At 44.2% G+C, this 19156-nt stretch overlaps 1 protein-coding gene and 1 long non-coding RNA gene across 2 annotated transcripts in view; one reads left to right on the forward strand and one right to left on the reverse strand.

Annotated features, from left to right (window-relative positions):
• The window catches only part of LOC120369987, a 129172-nt gene that overhangs the window by 104388 nt on the left and 5628 nt on the right, over nt 1-19156 (forward strand). The window lies entirely within an intron of this gene.
• On the reverse strand, nt 1857-9031 carry LOC120369983. Its single transcript, XM_039483921.1, has 4 exons — nt 8595-9031; nt 6824-7003; nt 4797-5306; nt 1857-3365 (listed from the first exon to the last, which is right to left on the reverse strand). The coding sequence occupies exons 1-4, from the start codon at nt 8601-8603 to the stop codon at nt 3042-3044; spliced, it is 1023 nt and encodes a 340-aa protein (XP_039339855.1). The 5' UTR covers nt 8604-9031; the 3' UTR covers nt 1857-3041.

Genomic DNA, 19156 nt, shown 5'->3' on the forward strand with positions numbered 1-19156 from the left:
TTATTTGGTGATTTTCTTTAAATTAGATTTTTCTGATCCATAAAGGAAAAGCCTGTAATATACTAATCTCCCAAATCCTTGATTTTTAATGTTCATTGTTCACATAAATCATGCTGTGCAGTGGAATGTGGAGTAGCTATTTTTGGACATACCTACTAGAAGGCAAGAGGGATTTGTTGAGCTGATATTATGTAGTCTAACTTTATTTAATCTGCTGGATTTATTGAAATGCAAAAATTAACCCTAATATTTTTAGAACGAATTTTAAGTGTTATGCCTATTTGCAAGCCATATTTCTCTCCATGTTGTGCCACTTTTGCTGGTCTTTAGACAATCTCATGATATTTTCTACAGAACTCTCTTGTAGCAGCCAATTCACAGACCTCACTGTTTAAAGCAATGGAGGTTCCCTGCTAGGGCTTGGCTCAGTTCAACCATAGAGCAAAAGAGTTCCAGCCTCCTGATGTATTAGTGTGAAAGAGACAAAAATTGGACAAGATGTCTGAACAGCATCCATAAACAAATGCCTCCACTGTACCCGGTTAAAATGGAAATGAACAAAAAACTGATTGCAGGGGCAGCTCTAGCCATTTCGCCGCCCCAAGCACGCCGCGGGGAGCGCTCTGCTGGTCGCCGGTCCCGCGGCTCTGGTGGACCTTCCGCAGACGTGCCTGCGGATGCTCCATCGAAGCCGCGGGACCAGCAGACCCTCCGTAGGCACGCCTGCAGGAGGTCCACCGGAGCCGCCTGCCACCCTCCCGGTGACCGGCAGAGCCCCCCCCCGCGGCGTGCCGCCCCAAGCACGCGCTTGGCATGCTGGGGTCTGGAGCCGCCCCTGACTGATTGACAACCATATATTGTTGTTGATGAACTACTCTACTGAAGGGCTGGTGACCATGTGCTGTAGGTGTTCCTCTCATAGAATGTTAGGCATCTGAACTTAATTCACCTACTTCATCTTCCCCTTTAGGGCAACTGCATAGTCACTTTGTGCCATCCGAGCAATTCAAAGTAACCAGGTTGAGGGCCAAAGATCCTGCCAGATGGCCAACAAGCTAACACAGAACTTTAATCTAACCCTTGTGCCCTTCTCCTCGTAATAGCAAGAAAAAGGAATAATACCCAAGTCCAACCTAACGCTACTCATTTCTTACTAAAAATACTCCTGACTCTGGGGCAAGGAGGAAATATTACCAAACCATCAGGTAACTTAGAAGCTTCCAGCTTCCCAGCATTCTGTTTCATGCTCACCAGGACAGTAGGAAACCTCATGATTACTCCACATATGGATACATAAAATCTAAAAGGGAAGATGTGTCTTTCTTCTTTGATCATCAGGAGGAAATAAACTACAGTGCCTACTCTAGCACAATGGTTCATTTAACTCCAGACATTTCAAGAGAGTTATTTGTGTATCGCAGTATTAATAATATGATCTTTGAGAGGGTAAATGCTTAAAAGATGTATTCAGTTGCTGGAACAAATACAAACTTATGTTGAAAATAAAGGAGTCACTGGCATAGCAACAATGGAAAAAGACATAGTTGACCAGCTGTGTGAGTAGTCTAGAAGAGGTGATATATTTGGCAGTGATGAATGTATGTTGCAACACTCAAGATTGCAGAGAAATATGGAAATGACGCATGTGGCCAGATCCTCATCTGATGTAAATCAATGAAGCTTCACTGAAGTCAGTTGCCCTGAGTTTCTATTGCCTTGTTTGAGTTATTTCACTTGAACCACATCTATTTCTTCCAGATTCAAAATTTATTATAGATGTCTGTGTTTACATGTTTTAGGGTAATCAAGAATTATTTTGTGACAGATTAAGCAGGTGAACAAGGCTACAGAATTGATTGACATATTCAAATGAAGTTTTATTTACAAAGATTTTAGTGTGAAATGCTTTCTTCTGTATGTGGCTTCAGTGAAAGAACAAAACATAACAGATGCTGTTTATACAAGGAGAGGCTCCTAGTGGCGGACAGGGAAAGTCTATTTAACTGTTATTACTGGCAATTATGTTTCTTCTCTTAGTGCAAGTGAAATCCTCCACATATCCTGGGTGAAAAGCTTATTCTTTCCGTTTCACCATCTCCAGTGGGCCCATGTCTTCATTCTTCTCCTGGCATTGAGTATTATCATAGTCTCTTTTGCTGCTGCTAACATCACTCATGAAATTGACTGGTTGGGTGTCAAGTACCTTGACCAACGATCAAATATGTCACATCCATAACATGCCAGATCTCCACTAGGTCTGGAAAGGGGAAAGCTCAGGTGAATGAAAGTCTCTTCTTGAACAGGGATACTAAACACATAAAGCTCAGATCACAATGAAAGTGGTAGGTCAGTACATTGATGAGAACTGAAACAATATCTTCCAAGTGAGCCGTTGACTGACTTGAGAAATCCCAAGTGCTATTGGTGGATTCACTCTATTTCCTCTTTTGTAATTAGAGATTCTCAGGAGGCTTGTTCTGTACCCACTGGGTCATTCATCTCCCGTGGTGCTGAGTTGTCACTTTTACTTTGTAAATATCTAACCACTCTGCTTTCCAGGGACTGAGCGCTTGACAGAGGGAGAGGAACTCTGTTTCAACTACTGGTAGCAATGTAGGTTTGTTCTAATTGGTGGGTTGACAGTTCTTAGATTCAAATCTTGCCAAAAACTGACCCAAGACTTTCTTCTCAGCAATCTGAGGTTCTGAGTTGATCTTCAGTTATTTTGGGATTAGCAGCAGAGAGCAGAGCTTTAATCTTCCTCCTCCTCCTCAATAGTTCCTAGTTCTTGATCAAATTCCTCTGATTTCTCAAAATGCAGGCATGTTAGTTACAATTTCTCTCCCTCTGCTTCCTCTACAGATCTTTAAAAATAATATTTGTTTCTCATCTATAGTTCAGGAGTTTGTTTTTTTATTAATGTTGATTTTCACTGGGCTGGCATCTTTGACAGAACTTTTAAGAACTTCCCCTGGGACTTCTGCCCGGCCCCTGAATTGGATCACTTGCTGCTGCTGATGGCAGACATTTATCTTTTGTTTTCAGCACACTGCACAGCTACCACTGAAATCCCACCTGCTTTTTCCTTTTTCTGCTGTTTCAGAGCCAACTTCAACCCTAACTTCAGTAGAGCTGGTAGAGGACCCATCGTGTGAGGCTGGGATGAGTTCTCCATATGTTCTGTAATATGGAAAGTATCCAGTGGGAGAAAAAGGTTGATTCAGCCTTGATAGTCCATTGAGGAGCGAGATCTCAGAACCACAGTTTTCAGTGATGCTGTCAGTTAATAGAAGGGAGCCAGAGGGTTCAGCACTAGGCATGGAAGAGATTGCTTCCTTCTCTGTCTCATAACTTTTTGGGATGCTCTGAAAGAAGCATATGGATGATCAAGATCTAAGGTCTGTAACTATGAAACAGGAATGGGAGTTTGGGGTGATTTCACCCTTGGCGTTGTGCCTTCTTACATTAGGGGTGAATTTGGTCCATTATCTGTGGTTGGCAAATTATAATTCCCCAGGACATTCAGAAGGGAAAGGATTGTGGCTCACAATGGAGCTCTCAGGGCCTAATGGGGTGGAGACACCCAACTGCATGTATCTCATGAGATCTGTGAGAAAGTCCTGCATACCGAAAGACAGCCACTGCGGGGGAACTCCACAGGACATTGTGCTGCCAGTGGTTCCTGTCCCATGACTGGACAATTTACAACTCTGCAAGTGCTGGATGGGCAGAGCAGGAGTAGATGGGATTTCCTGCTGGACGTTGCAGGTGTTTTCTGGGGGACATATCACACAAGAGCTGTTGTCCCCAGTTCTTCCCCTAATGGATTGCTACCTCCCTACGCACACTTGCAGAGCCCCATTCATTAATGTGCTGGCACTGAAGGCATTTATCTCTAGAAATGTCTGTGTGTTTGGAGGGAAGCATTAGCCTGAAACATCCTGGGTTTCATTGTGCTCAGCCCGGATGAAGGGTGCAAGAAGGGGAGAGGGCATAAGGAGCCTTCCACGTTTGCATGCCATTGTGCAGGGACCAGGTACAATAACAGTACTTGGACTCCGGGGGCACAAACACACTGAGTCTAGCACCGTTGCAATGCAAGTTTCACCAGAGGCAGTGTGAGACCCTGGCACCTCCTGAGTCCTAGTGCCCTCATAGTGAGTTCGTAGGTGTGTGGTGGTGGTGGCGGGGCGGGGTCTCCTCTGCATAGTTCTGGGCCCAGGTGACCCTGGCTGGGCCCCATTTTACTCCTTTCTCCCCCGTGTAGCAGTCCCTGCTTTGTCTGCTTCTGCTCCGACTAGCTGGATTCACCTCAGCTTTGCTCCACACCTGCCCTCGTACCATATTCTTCCCTGATCTGCCCCCCTCATGTCCCTGCCCTTCACTTTGCTTTCCGTTCAGCTTATCCCCACTGAGTAAACCCACCCAGAAAAGGTGTGGAACTAACATGACGCTTGCCACTGTCTCATTGTTCACTGTGCTTGTGTGTTATCCCATCCTGGCTGGACTGTACATTCTTCTGGGACTGTCTATTGCTTTGATTGTACAGTGCCTAGCACAAAGGGATCCCGTTCTTTGTTGGCCTTTCAGAACTACCAGAATAAACATGATTAATAATCAAATGACATGACACAGACCAACAGAAGTGGCCCTTTGTGGGGGAGACATGCCCTGAACCCCTGTCAAGTGGTGGCACAGTAGCTGGACTACCCTGGCACTCCTGTCTCATGAGCAATGATTCAAGAATACACCCTCTGCACCCCTCTCTACCCCTCACTATTTCACTTGCAACTTACTTTATCACTGCAACCAACAGCACCCTCACAGACATCTCCTCTTTTTCCATTGCTCTCTCTGTTAGCCTCTTTTCCCTCTGCGGTAGTGCTTAAGCCATCATGTAACACTGGACTGCCAAAGTGCTCTTCATATGACCTATAATATGGAAAATATCCAGTGGAAATAACTAAGTTGCTCAGGGTCTCATCTTCTCTTACAGTATTAACTTTGCAGCCACCACTTCCTTCTCTTTTTTCTCTTCTTATGTCACCTTCTTCCACTTCTGTTCTGATAAGTAATGTGTCCAGTGACACTGGGTTGATAAAAAATTCCTCATGTGTTCTGTAATACGGTAAATATTGAGGAGAGGAAACCAAGTCGCTTGAGATTGACAGTTCATTGAAAAGCGAGAGCTCAGTATCAAAGTCCTCAGCACTGTCTTCAATTAACAACAGAAAGAAGTTGGAGGCTTCTGAACGGTAAAATGGCAATATGGTTTCAAGGTTTCCCTCCAAACTCTGTTGCACTGACTGAAAGAAATATATGCATGATCAATAAACTGACAGGTTTGTAAGCACAGGTGAGACCTTATTAATTACAACTGGCATAATCTACCATCTATAGCTATCATCTATAATTATCTATGTATGGCTGAATTCATCATCGATCATATACAGAGATATGACTGGCTGTAGACTGGCTAGATCATCAGGCTCACTAGGTAGTGATCAATGGCTCGATGTCTAGTTGACAGCCGGTACCAAGCGGAGTGCCCCAGGGGTCGGTCCTGGGGCCGGTTTTGTTCAACATCTTAATTAATGATCTGGATGAAGGCATGAATTGCACCCTCAGCAAGTTTGCAGATGACACTAAGCTGCGGGGAGAGGTAGATATGCTGGAGGGTAGGGATAGGGTCCAGAGTGACCTAGACAAATTGGAGAATTGGGCCAAAAGAAATCTGATGAGGTTCAACAAGGACAATTTTTTTTTTAAAGGGGCATGACTGTTGTTGCTAGTTTTTATGGGCTTCATGCAAGAAATAAGTCTTTAAAAGAGATCTGAATGAAGATAGGGTTGGAGTTAGTTATTTTCTTCCATGCTTTCTAAATGCATGGAATGACTCCCTAATCCCAGTGAACTAACAGGGAATAGGAGAAGGAAACAACATTGGATGCTGAAGCTGGCAACTAAGGCAGAGAAGAAAGGTAAGGAGGATGTGGCTGAAAACCAAAAAGGGTGAAATTGTGCGGGACCTGGAATGTTAAACTTGATAGAAATGAAGGGTAGCGGGGCAGTCACCCCGCTCCTGGGAGAAAGGGGAGGCTGACTGGGGAAGAGGGCACAGCTGTGGCCACACCTAATCAGGCCACAGCAGGCCCTGATAAAAGGGCTAAGCAAGGAGCTGGGTCAGAGTCTCTCTCCAGCCTTGGCGGGAGAAGGGTCTAGCTGTCTGGGAACAGAGGGTACCTGAGGCAGAGCTGTGCTGGGGAAAGGCAAGAGGAGCTGGGAAGTTCCAGCCTGGCAGCTCCCCAGGCTGAGGCCTTGTTTAAGGCCTAAGAGGTGCCGGGGCGGAAGAGATGTCGCCCGGGAATAGGCAGAGGCAGCATGTCCTACCCCCTTGCCAGTGATGAGTGGCCATTACAGACTGCAGTTTGCCCCAGTGAGAGGGGGCTAGATGACGACTGGCAGTAGGCACTGAGGCAAGGTGGGCATAGGGGGACGGGGTTCCCCTGGGAGGGGAGACCCAGAGTATGGGGACTGCTGGGGGCAGAACCCCAAGGTAAGGGGCAAAGGGGTCTGGGAGGGACACGGGGGGCCAGAGGCAGGCGAGACACCGGCCAACAGGGGGCGCTCTGAGTGCTGGAATTGAGCTAATTCCCGAGGCAACCAGCAGGAGGCGCCGTGCCAGTGAGCAGTGGTCTGCTACAGGGGGCCAGAGGAGTGATGTGGTCTGATTGTTGGGTGAAGAACAGTGTTCTAACTGCTGTAGGCTGGATGGACTGGAAGGGAGTCACGCTTGTAAAATAAGAAGCATAGTATGTAGTACCTCATTTTTTCTTGACCATTCCCTTGTCTCCTCTGCAGTGTTCCATGGTAGGATCCCATTTTTTTCTTGCCCACCATCATAAAAAGAATGTTTTTTCAGTACTGTACGATTTGCCTGCCTGGCTTTGTTCACACCCTGACCTAGTTCTTCCAGTTCCTCCTCCTCTTCTATTTCCCGTAGCTGTAGCATGGAAACAAGAAGATCAGTGAAGTGCACAGGATGGAAATCATTCCATGTTAGACTATGGATCTGACGCACAATTACTGTGACTGCACACACAGCTGTTTGTGCTTGATCATGACAACGTCGATGTGTAATTGAGCAGGTGTGTATGTATATGAACTGCATGTGCAGTTGCAATCATTTCATTGGTGAATTCAGCATGCAACTGGACACACTTTCCTGCATTTTGAAAGTCGGGCCCTCATTTGTCCAAAACCATATTTTGTTTGGCTAATTTGGCCATTCTGGAGACATCTCAGCTCTGACTCAGCTTTCAAAAGTACATGAACTAGGATTTTATTACCAGGGGAAAACAATGAAGTCTACATGCCCTTTATAGAGAGTAGGTGAAGGAAAAACTGATCAAGGAACAAGAGTAAAAATACCTATTTTAAACTGACAGGTTTGTTTTTTTTAAATTAAAAAATACTGAAGACTTTAAAGTTTTTCAGTTTTTTCAGTTAGTCTGTATCCTAAAAAAAAAAACAAAAACTTTACTACCTAACTACTAAAAGAATTATTTATTTTTTTTTGAGTGTGAGCTGAAGCTCACTTCTTCGGATGAGAGATAGAATGGAACACACACACAGACAGATATTATTACATATACAGAGAACAAAAAGAAGGAAGTATGCCACCACCAGCAGAGTCTATCTAATCAATTGAGATGAGCTATCGTTAGCAGGAGGAAAAAAAACTTTTTGAAGTGATAATTAAGATGGCCCATAGAAGGTGACTTTAAATGCAAGGACAGCTAAAATTTGCAGGTTCTGCCCAGGTTACTTTAAACTTTTCCACCTACTTAAGAAACTGAATTTGGAGTCCTCAAATAGTGTCCCAGTCAGCTTTTTAATTACCCGGTAAGTTTAAATTCCAAATCAGCTCATCTGCTTCTCAGGCACTGCTGAGTGGCACAAGATAAGAAACTTAATGTTTCCCAAAGCAGCAGCTGAGCTTCAGAAAGAAACCATCTCACCCCCAGCTTGACTGCCAATGTTTAGGGACCTCTGGCCTGCTGAAGAGGTGGTGTTTATATCTGGTTCTGGTTAAAAATGTTTACGTTTTCGGTTAGGATACAGGTTTGAGTTCAGATACAGCCCCTTATATCATGAGCTGCCCTTGTGCGATTCCAGCCCAAAATGATGGGATCTCTCACACAGGACCAGATTGAATGAGATTTCTAACATCTCAGAAATCGTGCCAAATCAGTAATTCTTGTGAGAGTTCTGCAAAATTTGCTATTTTGATATTTGGGCTGAACCTGAAAGGAAAAGAAAACCACTAGGGGGAAAAAAAGGCCATTCTGGTTTTGAATCTTATCTGGAACTAAAACCATGGACGCAAGGACGTGAAGTGATTCAGATTTAAGGCTTCACTTTGGGCCCAACTCTAGTTTGCACCTCTACCTTCATTTGAAAAACAGACTAATTAGGTTCATCACTACTCTTTGGAGCTACCTAAGTTCCAGGTATCATATTACTACTATACATAAAGACATGCAGGAATAGTTCACCACTAAAAATATTGCAAAGCATATTAATACACCTACGGTCTTCATGGAAGTGGCTGGTAACTTTTTTCTTCTTAGCTATGTCGTTTTCTTATAATTCTTCCTTCACACCAACTCTTAATTGGCTTTTTTCATCTCTCATTTGCTAGCAAGAGATTAGTCTCCAAGGGCTTCTGTAGGCATCTTCAGGATATCCTCCAAATATTTCACAAAGCATAGCACAAATCCCACAACTTATTGCGCCTGACTAAACTCTGTGTGCTCAGGTGAGTCCCAGGACTGAAAAAAGGCGATATCTCACAAGTCCCAAGAAATCTCTGCGCATCAAAGTGCCTGTTTTTATTTCTTTAACCAATCATTAATTATTATGTTTATAAACCAGCCTCCAATCTAGATCCACAAAGGGAAAAATCAGTCAAGAGATCTTCACGTCCACATGTTCAGCTTTCCTTTGCTGAGTTTATGCTCTAGCAAACACACCGCCTTGGGAATTGTGTGGCAATTCTGAGATGACGTCACAGAGACAGTGTTCTCTTTCTCCATGACGAACACATAATAAAGAGTCTGGGAAGAGTTGTATGGATATACCAGGCTACCAAACTTGAATAATCAGAAAGTGGCCCTCTATGGATTCTCACACCATGCATCAGTATGAATAACTGAATAATTAGATCATGTTTTAGCCTAACACATTATTATTGCAAAGCTGCATTTAGGAGTATAAGGCCCGACTGAACTGACGCATACGCTGATGTCAATCAGGAGTAACTCCATTCCAGTCAATAGAGTTGCACTGGTTGAAAGGAGAATCAGGTCTACAGATTAGAGGAAGCTATTGAAATGAAATCCCTCCACTACAGTAGCCTGTAACTGTATACTGCTCTTATAGTTTTGCACTGGTTACGTATCTCCATAGGTGCTGGAACTACGGGTGGCGGGGGTGCAGTAGCTTGCAGTTTGGTTGAATGGCTCTCAGTACCCCGACTATACAAATTGTTCCAGCACCACTGCGTCTCTCTTGAAACCAGGCAATGGTTCTAAAAGTTCTGCTGCCTTAGTAAGGCCCAGAAATGTTCACCCTACCTGCCCACAGTCACTGACACAAACAGTGGTTAGATATTTTCTTTCCCTAACATTTTTCCGCCCACAAAATCCAAAATGTCTGAAGGAGAGACTAGCCATATCCACTACAGCTATTTATCTATAATATTTTTAATATATATTTTAAGGGTACGATTTTCAAAAGCGTCTAAGGGAGTCAAGTCCTTTTGAAAATCTCGCCTTAAAGTCTAAGTAAAATAAAGCATACACAGGACTTCATAAACACAGTTTACCAGTGGTGGGCACACAGCATGGAAGAAACATGGGGCTGCCTTTTGCTATCCTATCACTACATTATTTCCATCAATCATACCAGAAGAATGAATGCTACGGACAGAGATAAGACAAGGAAGACTTAAAGCACATGATACAAAAGAGGCGTAATCCAATGTCTGTATTTAAGGAAGTCTGCACTGACCCTCCACTTGGAAAGGCAACTTCCATCTTTTCACGTGCTGTATATTTATACATGCTTACTGTATTTTCCACTCCATCCATCCGATGAAGTGGGTTATACCCCACAAAAGCTTATACCCAGATAAATTTGTTAGTCTCTAAGGTGCCATAAGGACTCCTCGTTGTTTTTACTGATACAGACTAAAACGTCTATCCCTCTGAAACCTGACATTTCAATCTTATACTAACATAGAACTATAGGGTTAGAAGGGACTGCAAGTGTCATCTAGTCTAACCCCCTGCCAAGATGCAGGACTTTGTTATCTCTAAACTAGTGGTAGGCAACCTGCGGCCCGTCAGGGTAACCCGCTGGCAGGTCATGAGACGATTTGTTTACATTGACCGTCTGCAGGCAGAGCCGCCCACTGCTCCCAGTGGCTGTGGTTCACCGTTCCCAGCCAATGGGAGGTGAGGGACGCCCACAGGCCACAGGTTGCCCACCACTGGTCTAAGCCATCCAAGAGAGTTGGCTCTCCAGCCTTCTTTTGAAACCTCAAGTGAATGAGCTTCCCCAAGCTCCCTAGGCTGTCTGTTCCACCGTCCTACTGGTCTTACTGTTAGGGAGTTTTCCCATGTTACCTTTAAGTTTTATTTTATTACAGCAAACTACAGTCTATTGGCTTACAGATAAAATCATGCAATCCTTAGCCAGGCAAACTCCATTTATCCTGGAGTAAAGGTTTAGAACAACTGCATTCTGTCCCTTGAAATTCTCTCTGTGTGAGTGAATTGTCCTCCATCTTTTCAATTATTACGGATTTCAGGCTTTGGGCTGGGGGAATAAGGCAACAGAAACAATATATTTGCATAAAACTTTGATGTTAAAATGGGTAACTTTGAAGGAGCGGCTATTTCAAAAATGCATTTTAGGAGAACTGTCATAGAATCCTCCTAAAATGTATTAAGAATCCAGGAAATGAAACATACAATTATAATATGCTGTGGACTTTCCACTATAACGTTAGGCAAATCTCTTTAGTCTAAGACCAAAATCTGCCTTCAAACAGGTGCTCCTTTTAACGTCACATTCCCAATAGAATAACCTGGCCCATAACAATGAATAGTAATTACAAAATTCAGAGTTATTAAGGCATCTTCCAGCTGATGCAAAGGTTGGTCTTATTTAAATGTTAATGCAAAGCTGGAAGCATGCCAGAAATACCACTTTCATTGTAGGCTATACCCTGCAGTCCTTACTCAGACAAAGCTTCCATTGAACTCAACAGGAGTTATTGCTTAATAAGAATCAAATAGAAACTGAGCATGGTCTTCCAGGTTAGTCACTTACATCATGGGCTAAATTCAAGTGAAACATTAGGGGATAAGAAGTGGGTGAAAGAGGTAGGAACCAAACCAAATGTTCTTGAATATCAACAAGCTTCCCTAGCAGCATGCAGCAGATGGAGTCCAAGCCTAAGAAATAGCTAGGGCCAGAAAAACTGGATAGACAACATGACCGGCGGTGGTGTGGTTGTGGATTGTATAGAGCAGTAGTTCCCAAACTTGGGTCGCCACTTGTGTAGGGAAAGCCCCTGGCAGGCCGGACCGGTTTGTTTACCTGCCACGTCCGCAGGTTCGACTGATTGTGGCTCCCACTGGCTGCGGTTCGCTGCTCCGGGCCAATGGGAGCTGCTGTCCCTCAGCGGGAGCTGCAATTGGCCGGACCTGCGGATGTGGCAGGTAAACACACCGGCCCGGCCCACCAGGGGCTTTCCCTACACAAGCAGCATCCCAAGTTTGGGAAACATTGGTATAGAGAAATAGTAGGGTAATTGCCAATTTTTGCAACTCATTTGCTGAGCTTCTGAGACAGAAAAAGGGTGAAGATGAACGTGGACTCCAAGAGATGGGGCTGCATGATAGCTACTTCCCCACACATAAACCCACTGGAATTCAGAACACTGAATTTGAACTCATGGCAATCCCTTCCAAACAACCCCTTAGTGAAGAGCCGTTTGGGTGAATGAGGACGGGGGCCTGGCCTGTGGCTGTAGCAGATCCTGAAGATCCACAGTCAATTCAGAGAATACGGCCCTCATTACAGGGGGCTTTCCTCTCTGACCAGTTGCTATCAATAAAAAGTGAGTATAATACACTTGATCCTGCTAATGGAGCCATTCAGATAGGCAGAAGGCCTCTCAAAGTTCCTCAGCTGTGCAGGGGGCCTCAGTCTATGAGGAGGTCCTTCAGGGGAAAGAACATTGTGTTTCAACTTTAAAACTAGGTATGTTAGGCTGTAGCCAGAGCACTGCTGTGCTCTGAGGATATCTGGTGGTGTAACAGCCCCCTGAGGCCCAGTGTAATTTCAAGTAGCCCTGAGGCTGTTGTGACTTACACTGGGGACCCAATCAGCCTCCCACAGTCCTGGTGAGTGGGGGAGTGTCCAGCCTCTGGCTTTCTTCCAAGGTTCTGTGCCAAGCTCAACTCAGGCAGGTCCTGGGTTTGTAGGCAAGCAGAGCAGCCCTGTGATCTGAACAGCAGCTCACACCCAGCCTGGAGGATATTGGATTTGATTATACTGGAAGTGGGAAGTTGGCTAGGACACCAGAGTTATTTATGAGTCCTTTCAAGAGCTGCCATGGGATCTTTAACTCCGAAATGTGGCAGCAAATCAGTGAAGAACAAAAGGAACCTCAGTGGAGGGTTTCTTCTAAGGATATCATCTCCTAGGAGGGCAGTAACCCCTAAAACAGGGAATGAGCGAAACTCCTTATCTGAGAGACAAATCCACAGACTGCTGGCTAGGGAAGAAGGTGTTATCAAGTGAGTCATACAAACACCTTTAAAAGAATGGATAAAGTTCAGAAGAAATATCAGAAAACTAACTTTTTAGAAACTTTGAATCACTGTGAAAACATTTCATAACTGCACGTCAGATAAGAACATTCTCGTTGGTTCATAAACCAAAAAATATAAAAAGGAAGTGTGGGAACTTAACAAAAAAGAACTCAGTTGTGCCTTATAAGGAGATTTTTCAAAGCCATATTTTGTGATATTTTACAAAAAATAGATTATTCCATGTAAATCATTCAGATTATAGAAAGTGACTAGGATTCCCTCTGATTTCTGATTAACAAATAATCTATTTCCCTTTTTTCATTTACAAAGTGTACCTTCCTAAGTCACAGCTTATTTTTCATATTAAAATATCCACTTGTTCATATTTAATTGTCAGATGTAATTTGATGGAACAGCTTCCTGAAGAATAAGTTAAAAAGAAATACTCAGAAATGCCTGAGCAACAGAGAAATACAGAAGAACACATTAGAAGCTCTCAAATAATATTTGATCTCTTTACTGAAATTCCAGAGCATTAATATACAAACATGATTTTGAGTAGAATGTGATATTATTCCTCCTGATTATCATACTGGATGCTGCCTTGAAGTAGAATGTATTTTATTATAATGGGATTTCTCAGCTGCATCAGTAAGATATTTAGACTGCTAATGAAGTGTTCAGGGCTGGAAAAAAACTGCTTCATTGAAATTCATTGCCATGAAGATTTTGCTGTCAAGTCTGCTTATGCATATGTCTTAGTTTAATTTCACAAAATGACAGAGCTAATAGAAGTGGCAAGCAAACTAGAAAAATCATAAAAGGAGAAAAAAAACTCTTTCAGCTGTTATCACTGCAATTCAATGAGCATTTCAGCTCTTACTTGTGTCCTGTGTCTCTGGAAGGTGCTCTCCTTTATAGAAGTGGTTTGTGAACTCTAATAAAGATCATCCATATGGAAAAATGCCCCAACAATTTACCAAAGTTTTCTCCATTGAATTTGACTTATGTGGATTGCAAGGCACAGTTTGAGGTTTCTGGCAGATAATGTTTTAAAATAGAAATGTGACAGTGAATTGTACAGGAAAATAAAAAATAGCTGAACCATGATCGATTTATCAGGGATCAATATATCGCGTCTCATCTAGACGCGATATATTGATCCCCGAACATGCTCCCCGTCGACTCCGGAACTCCACTGGAGCAAGTGGCGGTAGTGGAATCGACGGGGGAGCCGTGGACGTCGATCCTGCGCTGTGAGGACGGGAGGTAAGTCGGAATAAGATACTTCGACTTCAGCTTTGGTATTCCTGTAGCTGAAATTGCATATCTTACATCGACACCTGCGATTTCAGAGTAGCAGTGTAGACCAGGCCTGAGTGTTGCAACACCGAAGTCCCTTTGTGATTCTAGCGCTTAGCATCTGGTCCTGTGTCCATTGAAGTCAAGTTAAGTTTTGCTATTCTGTTGAGTGGGAGCAGGACCTGGCCTTTAATGTGGACTTTGACCTTGAAAAAGAAATGAAGGAGGACTGCTGCATATGTACGTTTGTCATTAATCAGTGACTTAATCTGCTTAAGCTAATGAAAATACAGCTACATATTTTATGTTGTAGATTGTGGAAAAGACACTGCCATTGTAACAGGTTTCAGAGTAGCAGCCATGTTAGTCTGTATCCGCAAAAAAGAACAGGAGTCCTTTTGGCACCTTAGAGACTAACAAATTTAGTTGATAATAAGCTTTTGCGGGCTTGATGAAGTGGGCTGTAGCCCACGAGAGCTTATGCTCAGCTAAATTTGTTAGTCTCTAAGGTGCCACAAGGACTCCTGTTCTTTTTGCCATTGTAAAGTCGGTTCACTACAAGCACATGGAGAGTCTCAGGGCTGGTCTATGCTGTGCCGTAGTAGTGTTTCTCGTGTGGTCATACCCTCAGGAGACACTGTGAAGTGATGAGCACCTAGTGGGAGGCAGTGAGTGTAAAGTGTTGTTATTAGCTGTCATTATAATTCAGTGTTTCTTCATTCTCTAGGAAGGAAGGATGGATGGGTATAATAATATTCCTCTAACTAGGTATTAGAGATCTCCATGAATTAGACCCATTATTTAAACCAGGACAACTTTTATTATCTTACTGTAAAACCTGGATGTTCTGGTATGTTGTACCTGCTGCATACCCATTTTTAAGCATAGGTCATGCCACAACTTTGCCTTGTTATTGGTAATGATCCTGGCCACATTTTAATAGTAGGTAATGATTCTAATTGCTCATGAGATACCCATTGCTCAGAGGAAGGGAGGTTGTGAAGCTCCTCACAGACACAAACCAAAAATGAAGGGAAATAAATACTTCCTGGATAGAAATTCTACTTCCATTGAGGGCAATACCTATGGAGATGCCTGTGTAACTCAAGGTCAGTGCATGGCCTAGCTGTTCTGCCCTATAGAATGAATGTTCCAAATATTATTGGTGTTATTGACAGGATTCTGACACAGGGACCTCATCCTCAAACCTGTGTGAAATCTAACTGGGGTCAGAGGGATTATTACCATGAGTGAGGCTTTGCGGGTTGTTGAGGCCCAAATGCGGGACAGTAAGGCTGACAAACTGTCAGTAAGCGTATTAAACTCTTAGAATTGCAAATACCTCTCCAGACAGATGAGCCACACAACAGTTTGTAACCAGTTTTCATTCGTATTTGCTATGGATCAGCAGCAGCTGACTGTGTGATGGTCTTAAAAGTGAATCCTGTCCCAAGTGGAAGCCCCACCCAATGTTTGTATAATACACAGTGCCTGAAAATGTCTTTTGAAGGGCCATTTAGAGCTTTCATCTGATTATTTCCTAGTGTCCCTGTGTAAGCTGGTAACATACAAGCCATTGTACTGATTTTGCAATGTTAACATCAGGTCAGTATAAACTTTTTTCTCAAATGGCAAATATCTGTGCCTTCCTGAGTTACCCTCCAGCATCCCTGGCAAATTGTATGATGGAGAATGTCAAACCGCAGGGACTTTCATTTCATTTTGGGTACAACCCATAAAAGATTATTCTACATGAAAGACGAAGACTGGTTCTCTGTTGCATATGCCACCCACCTGCATCGAAGGGTGGGGGAACTCGATGGGGCCAGCGGTGCAAGGATCACAGTCCCACTAGCAAGGGAGGGAGACATTCACCAAGGGACAACAGGGGGCTCCTCCCTGTGGGAATCTCTGGCACCCATTGGACAGGTGGGGAAAGGAGTGATGCTTGTCCACCATTCCCCAGCTCCCAGGATTTAGCCCGGCACAGGGGTCATGTGATGCCTCTTTCAGCTCAGTTCCAGCAACCCACCCGAACTAGGAATGGGAACCTGGCCTGACAGAGGCTGTGGATCTAGCCGATCACCTGGTCAGAGGGTCAAGAAGACAATTTTTCTCCCATGGGCCAATTGGCAGAGGACCAGGGAGATTTTTGCCTTCCTCACAGCACCTTCAAGCCACAGTGGGTTAAGTAGGAACACGCTACCCAACTGAGCTGCTAGACTGGAGGGGGGAAGAAGGGTCAGGGCCAGAGCCTCTCCTCTTCCAGCCACGCTGCCTGGACCGCTGCCCGGTGCAGCACAGAGGAGCCACTGCCTGGGAGAACCAGGCACTGTCCCACACAGCTGCTGTGCTGCACCGGGCAGCATCCGGGAGCGGCTCCAGGGCCTGGCTGCCAGGAAGAGCAGCCGAACATGCCAGGGGGAGCTGGCGCAGCAGGAGGACAGAGCCCCCCCGAGCCAGGTAATGTGGGATGGGGAGGGGACAGGGAGAGCGGGCTAGGGCCAGGGCAGTCACATGGGGGGGAGTCATGTGGGGAGGTCAAGTGCCCCCCATTTTGCTGGTGCCCCTCTTGGTGTCCCTCATGTGATAGGGTGAGAGCTTCTAGTCTCCTTGGGCCAAGTGCAAGTTGTAATTACCGGATCGTTTTATTAGCTTTGTAAGAAACAACCAACAGAACTTCCACTCGAGAGAGAGGGCTGTAAAAGTACACTTGGAACCATAAAACTCTTTGGAAGGGCAAACAAAAAGCCTCTAAAATCACACAACAGCCTTTTAGCACCATGCTGGCCATGCCAAGGTCCTTAAAGCTGCCCAAGGGAGTGTGCCAGAAGTGGAAGGCAGTTTGGCTGAGTGTATTGTCATCCGGCAATCCCTGACCAGCGTAATGGGCCTTTACAACCCAACAGAAACTGAAGCAGCCCTGAGGGTGCTGTAAGCTATGCTGGGGATCAAACTCTAGCTGCTCCAAGGAATCAGGGAAGTACAAAGGTAACTGGCCTGATTAGAGCTTGTTTTAGCCCATTTTCTTTAACATACACAATTTGAAAAGCATCAGATCTGGTGGTGGCAAGGGGCTGAGGAAGAGGGTGGATTATATATACATATATTTTTAATTGCTTCTGGACTTAGCAGCTCAGATCTGCTCATGAGTATCTATAACAAGGAGCCTAAGCAGGTGTTTCCATGAAGTGAAATGCTTAATTGAGGACCAGTTAAGGATTCTGCACCCTTCCCCAAATGTAATGAGTGCAAAATTCTGGCTTCACCTGTGTGCATTGCTGAGCAAGAGTTAAAATTTAGCTAACAGCAAAGGCAGAAACAGCAGATCAAGCCGGAGTGCTTTAGAGACCCAAGGACAATGGTTTCTGTCAAAACCTGATAACTCAGATATTCAAATGTCCACCCAGTAACTCAGCTTATTGGTAAAAAAGGCCAATGCTGACCACCCCCCAGCGCCCTCGGATACCTATAAGCACTCATCCCTACCCGCACACACACCCCCCTCTCTCCCTGCAAAGTAGTCATAGATACTTGATATAATCAGGATGGCTTCTATATGTATGTACTGTTCCTATTATTATCTTTGTTAAGAGTTCTCTCTTTACTTGTAAGAAGGTCTGTCTCTGCAAGTACAAATAAATGCAAATGAATTAATAAGAAAAAGTAAATAACTGGCCACTGTGAAACCATATTTTCGAAGCTGTTTACCAGTCTTCCCGGTGCTGTGGATAAATCCTCCTTCAGTATTTGCCTGTGCGGTTTAATTCTTGGGGAAAAGAATCTTTTTGCCTAACAGCATGTATCTGGAGGAAACACACAGCTAGCCTCTTCTCCCACTCTTGTGGTCCTGCACAGGGACCCAAGCAGAATACCCACACTGACGAACCCGAGTATGGGTGCTAGTAGCTAGAGCACTGTGTTTTCCTAATTGGCCGAAGCCCTTGAGACAATGGTCTGAGCCCCGCACCCTGCACAGCAGATGGATAACTGCATCTAGAAATAGAGGACTCACAACATTTGGGATTAGTCATGTGGCTTATTTTTCAAGGGGAGGAGGCGCATACCCCGTCCTCCTGAAGAAACAAATGGAGACGAACTCTGTGATTGGCTCCTCGTGCAGTTCAGAATGTCAGAATTTGGCCTTGTGAATATACATCATTTTTCTATTGACCTTTCATCACACTTTGCCCAGGCTTCTGAAATCATCCTTAAATCTTTAAAAGCTGGGGGCCTCCTTTGGATGTTTCTGCGACACACTGAATGCCAGCAGTCAGAACCACGTGGAGCGTTGTGCACTGAGCTCACTGATGGCTGTGTTGATGCAAATGCACACAACTAGTGTTGATTAAGAACACAATGCAGAATCTACTTGAAGTGCCTTTTTTTGTTTGAAAAGCTTCAAGCGTCTCATTATCATCAGGTTTCTTATGCACAGAAACTGGAGTTTCCATAAAATACTGCTGAAAGGCACAAAGCAACGTCAAAGAACATTATTGCTTAACACAAATGTAGCGATAAAAATGCAAAACAAATTTGGGGACACTCAACTAAACATTCTGGGGCATGTTATGTTATGTTGGTTCTTTAATTCATCAACTATATATTCAGCTGTTAGCATACACAAGTTATAAGAGGACAAGGCAGTGGATTGAAGAGAGACCTTGCAGATTCAAAAGCAATGATAAGCTCATAGTGCTCTAATGATTGATTGTAGCAGTGATTGCATGAAAACCCCTACAGACTTTTTAATTACAGTGACCCTTACTGTGAAAAGAAGTTGGTAAATATTCTTGGCTGCACCCAGTTTCTGCTCAGCATATCTGAGAAAGGAGGGGGCTGTCTGGGTGCCAGTTGTGGTTCCCTGAAAATTTGGATAGAGCCAGAAAAAGCTTAGAATAACCTAGAGGCTGCTCTAAACTTATCAACTGGTAATGGCTCTGAAGGAACTGTCCACCAGCTGA

The sequence above is a fragment of the Mauremys reevesii genome, linkage group 8 (genome assembly GCF_016161935.1).
Source record: "Mauremys reevesii isolate NIE-2019 linkage group 8, ASM1616193v1, whole genome shotgun sequence".
Taxonomy (NCBI): domain Eukaryota; kingdom Metazoa; phylum Chordata; order Testudines; family Geoemydidae; genus Mauremys; species Mauremys reevesii.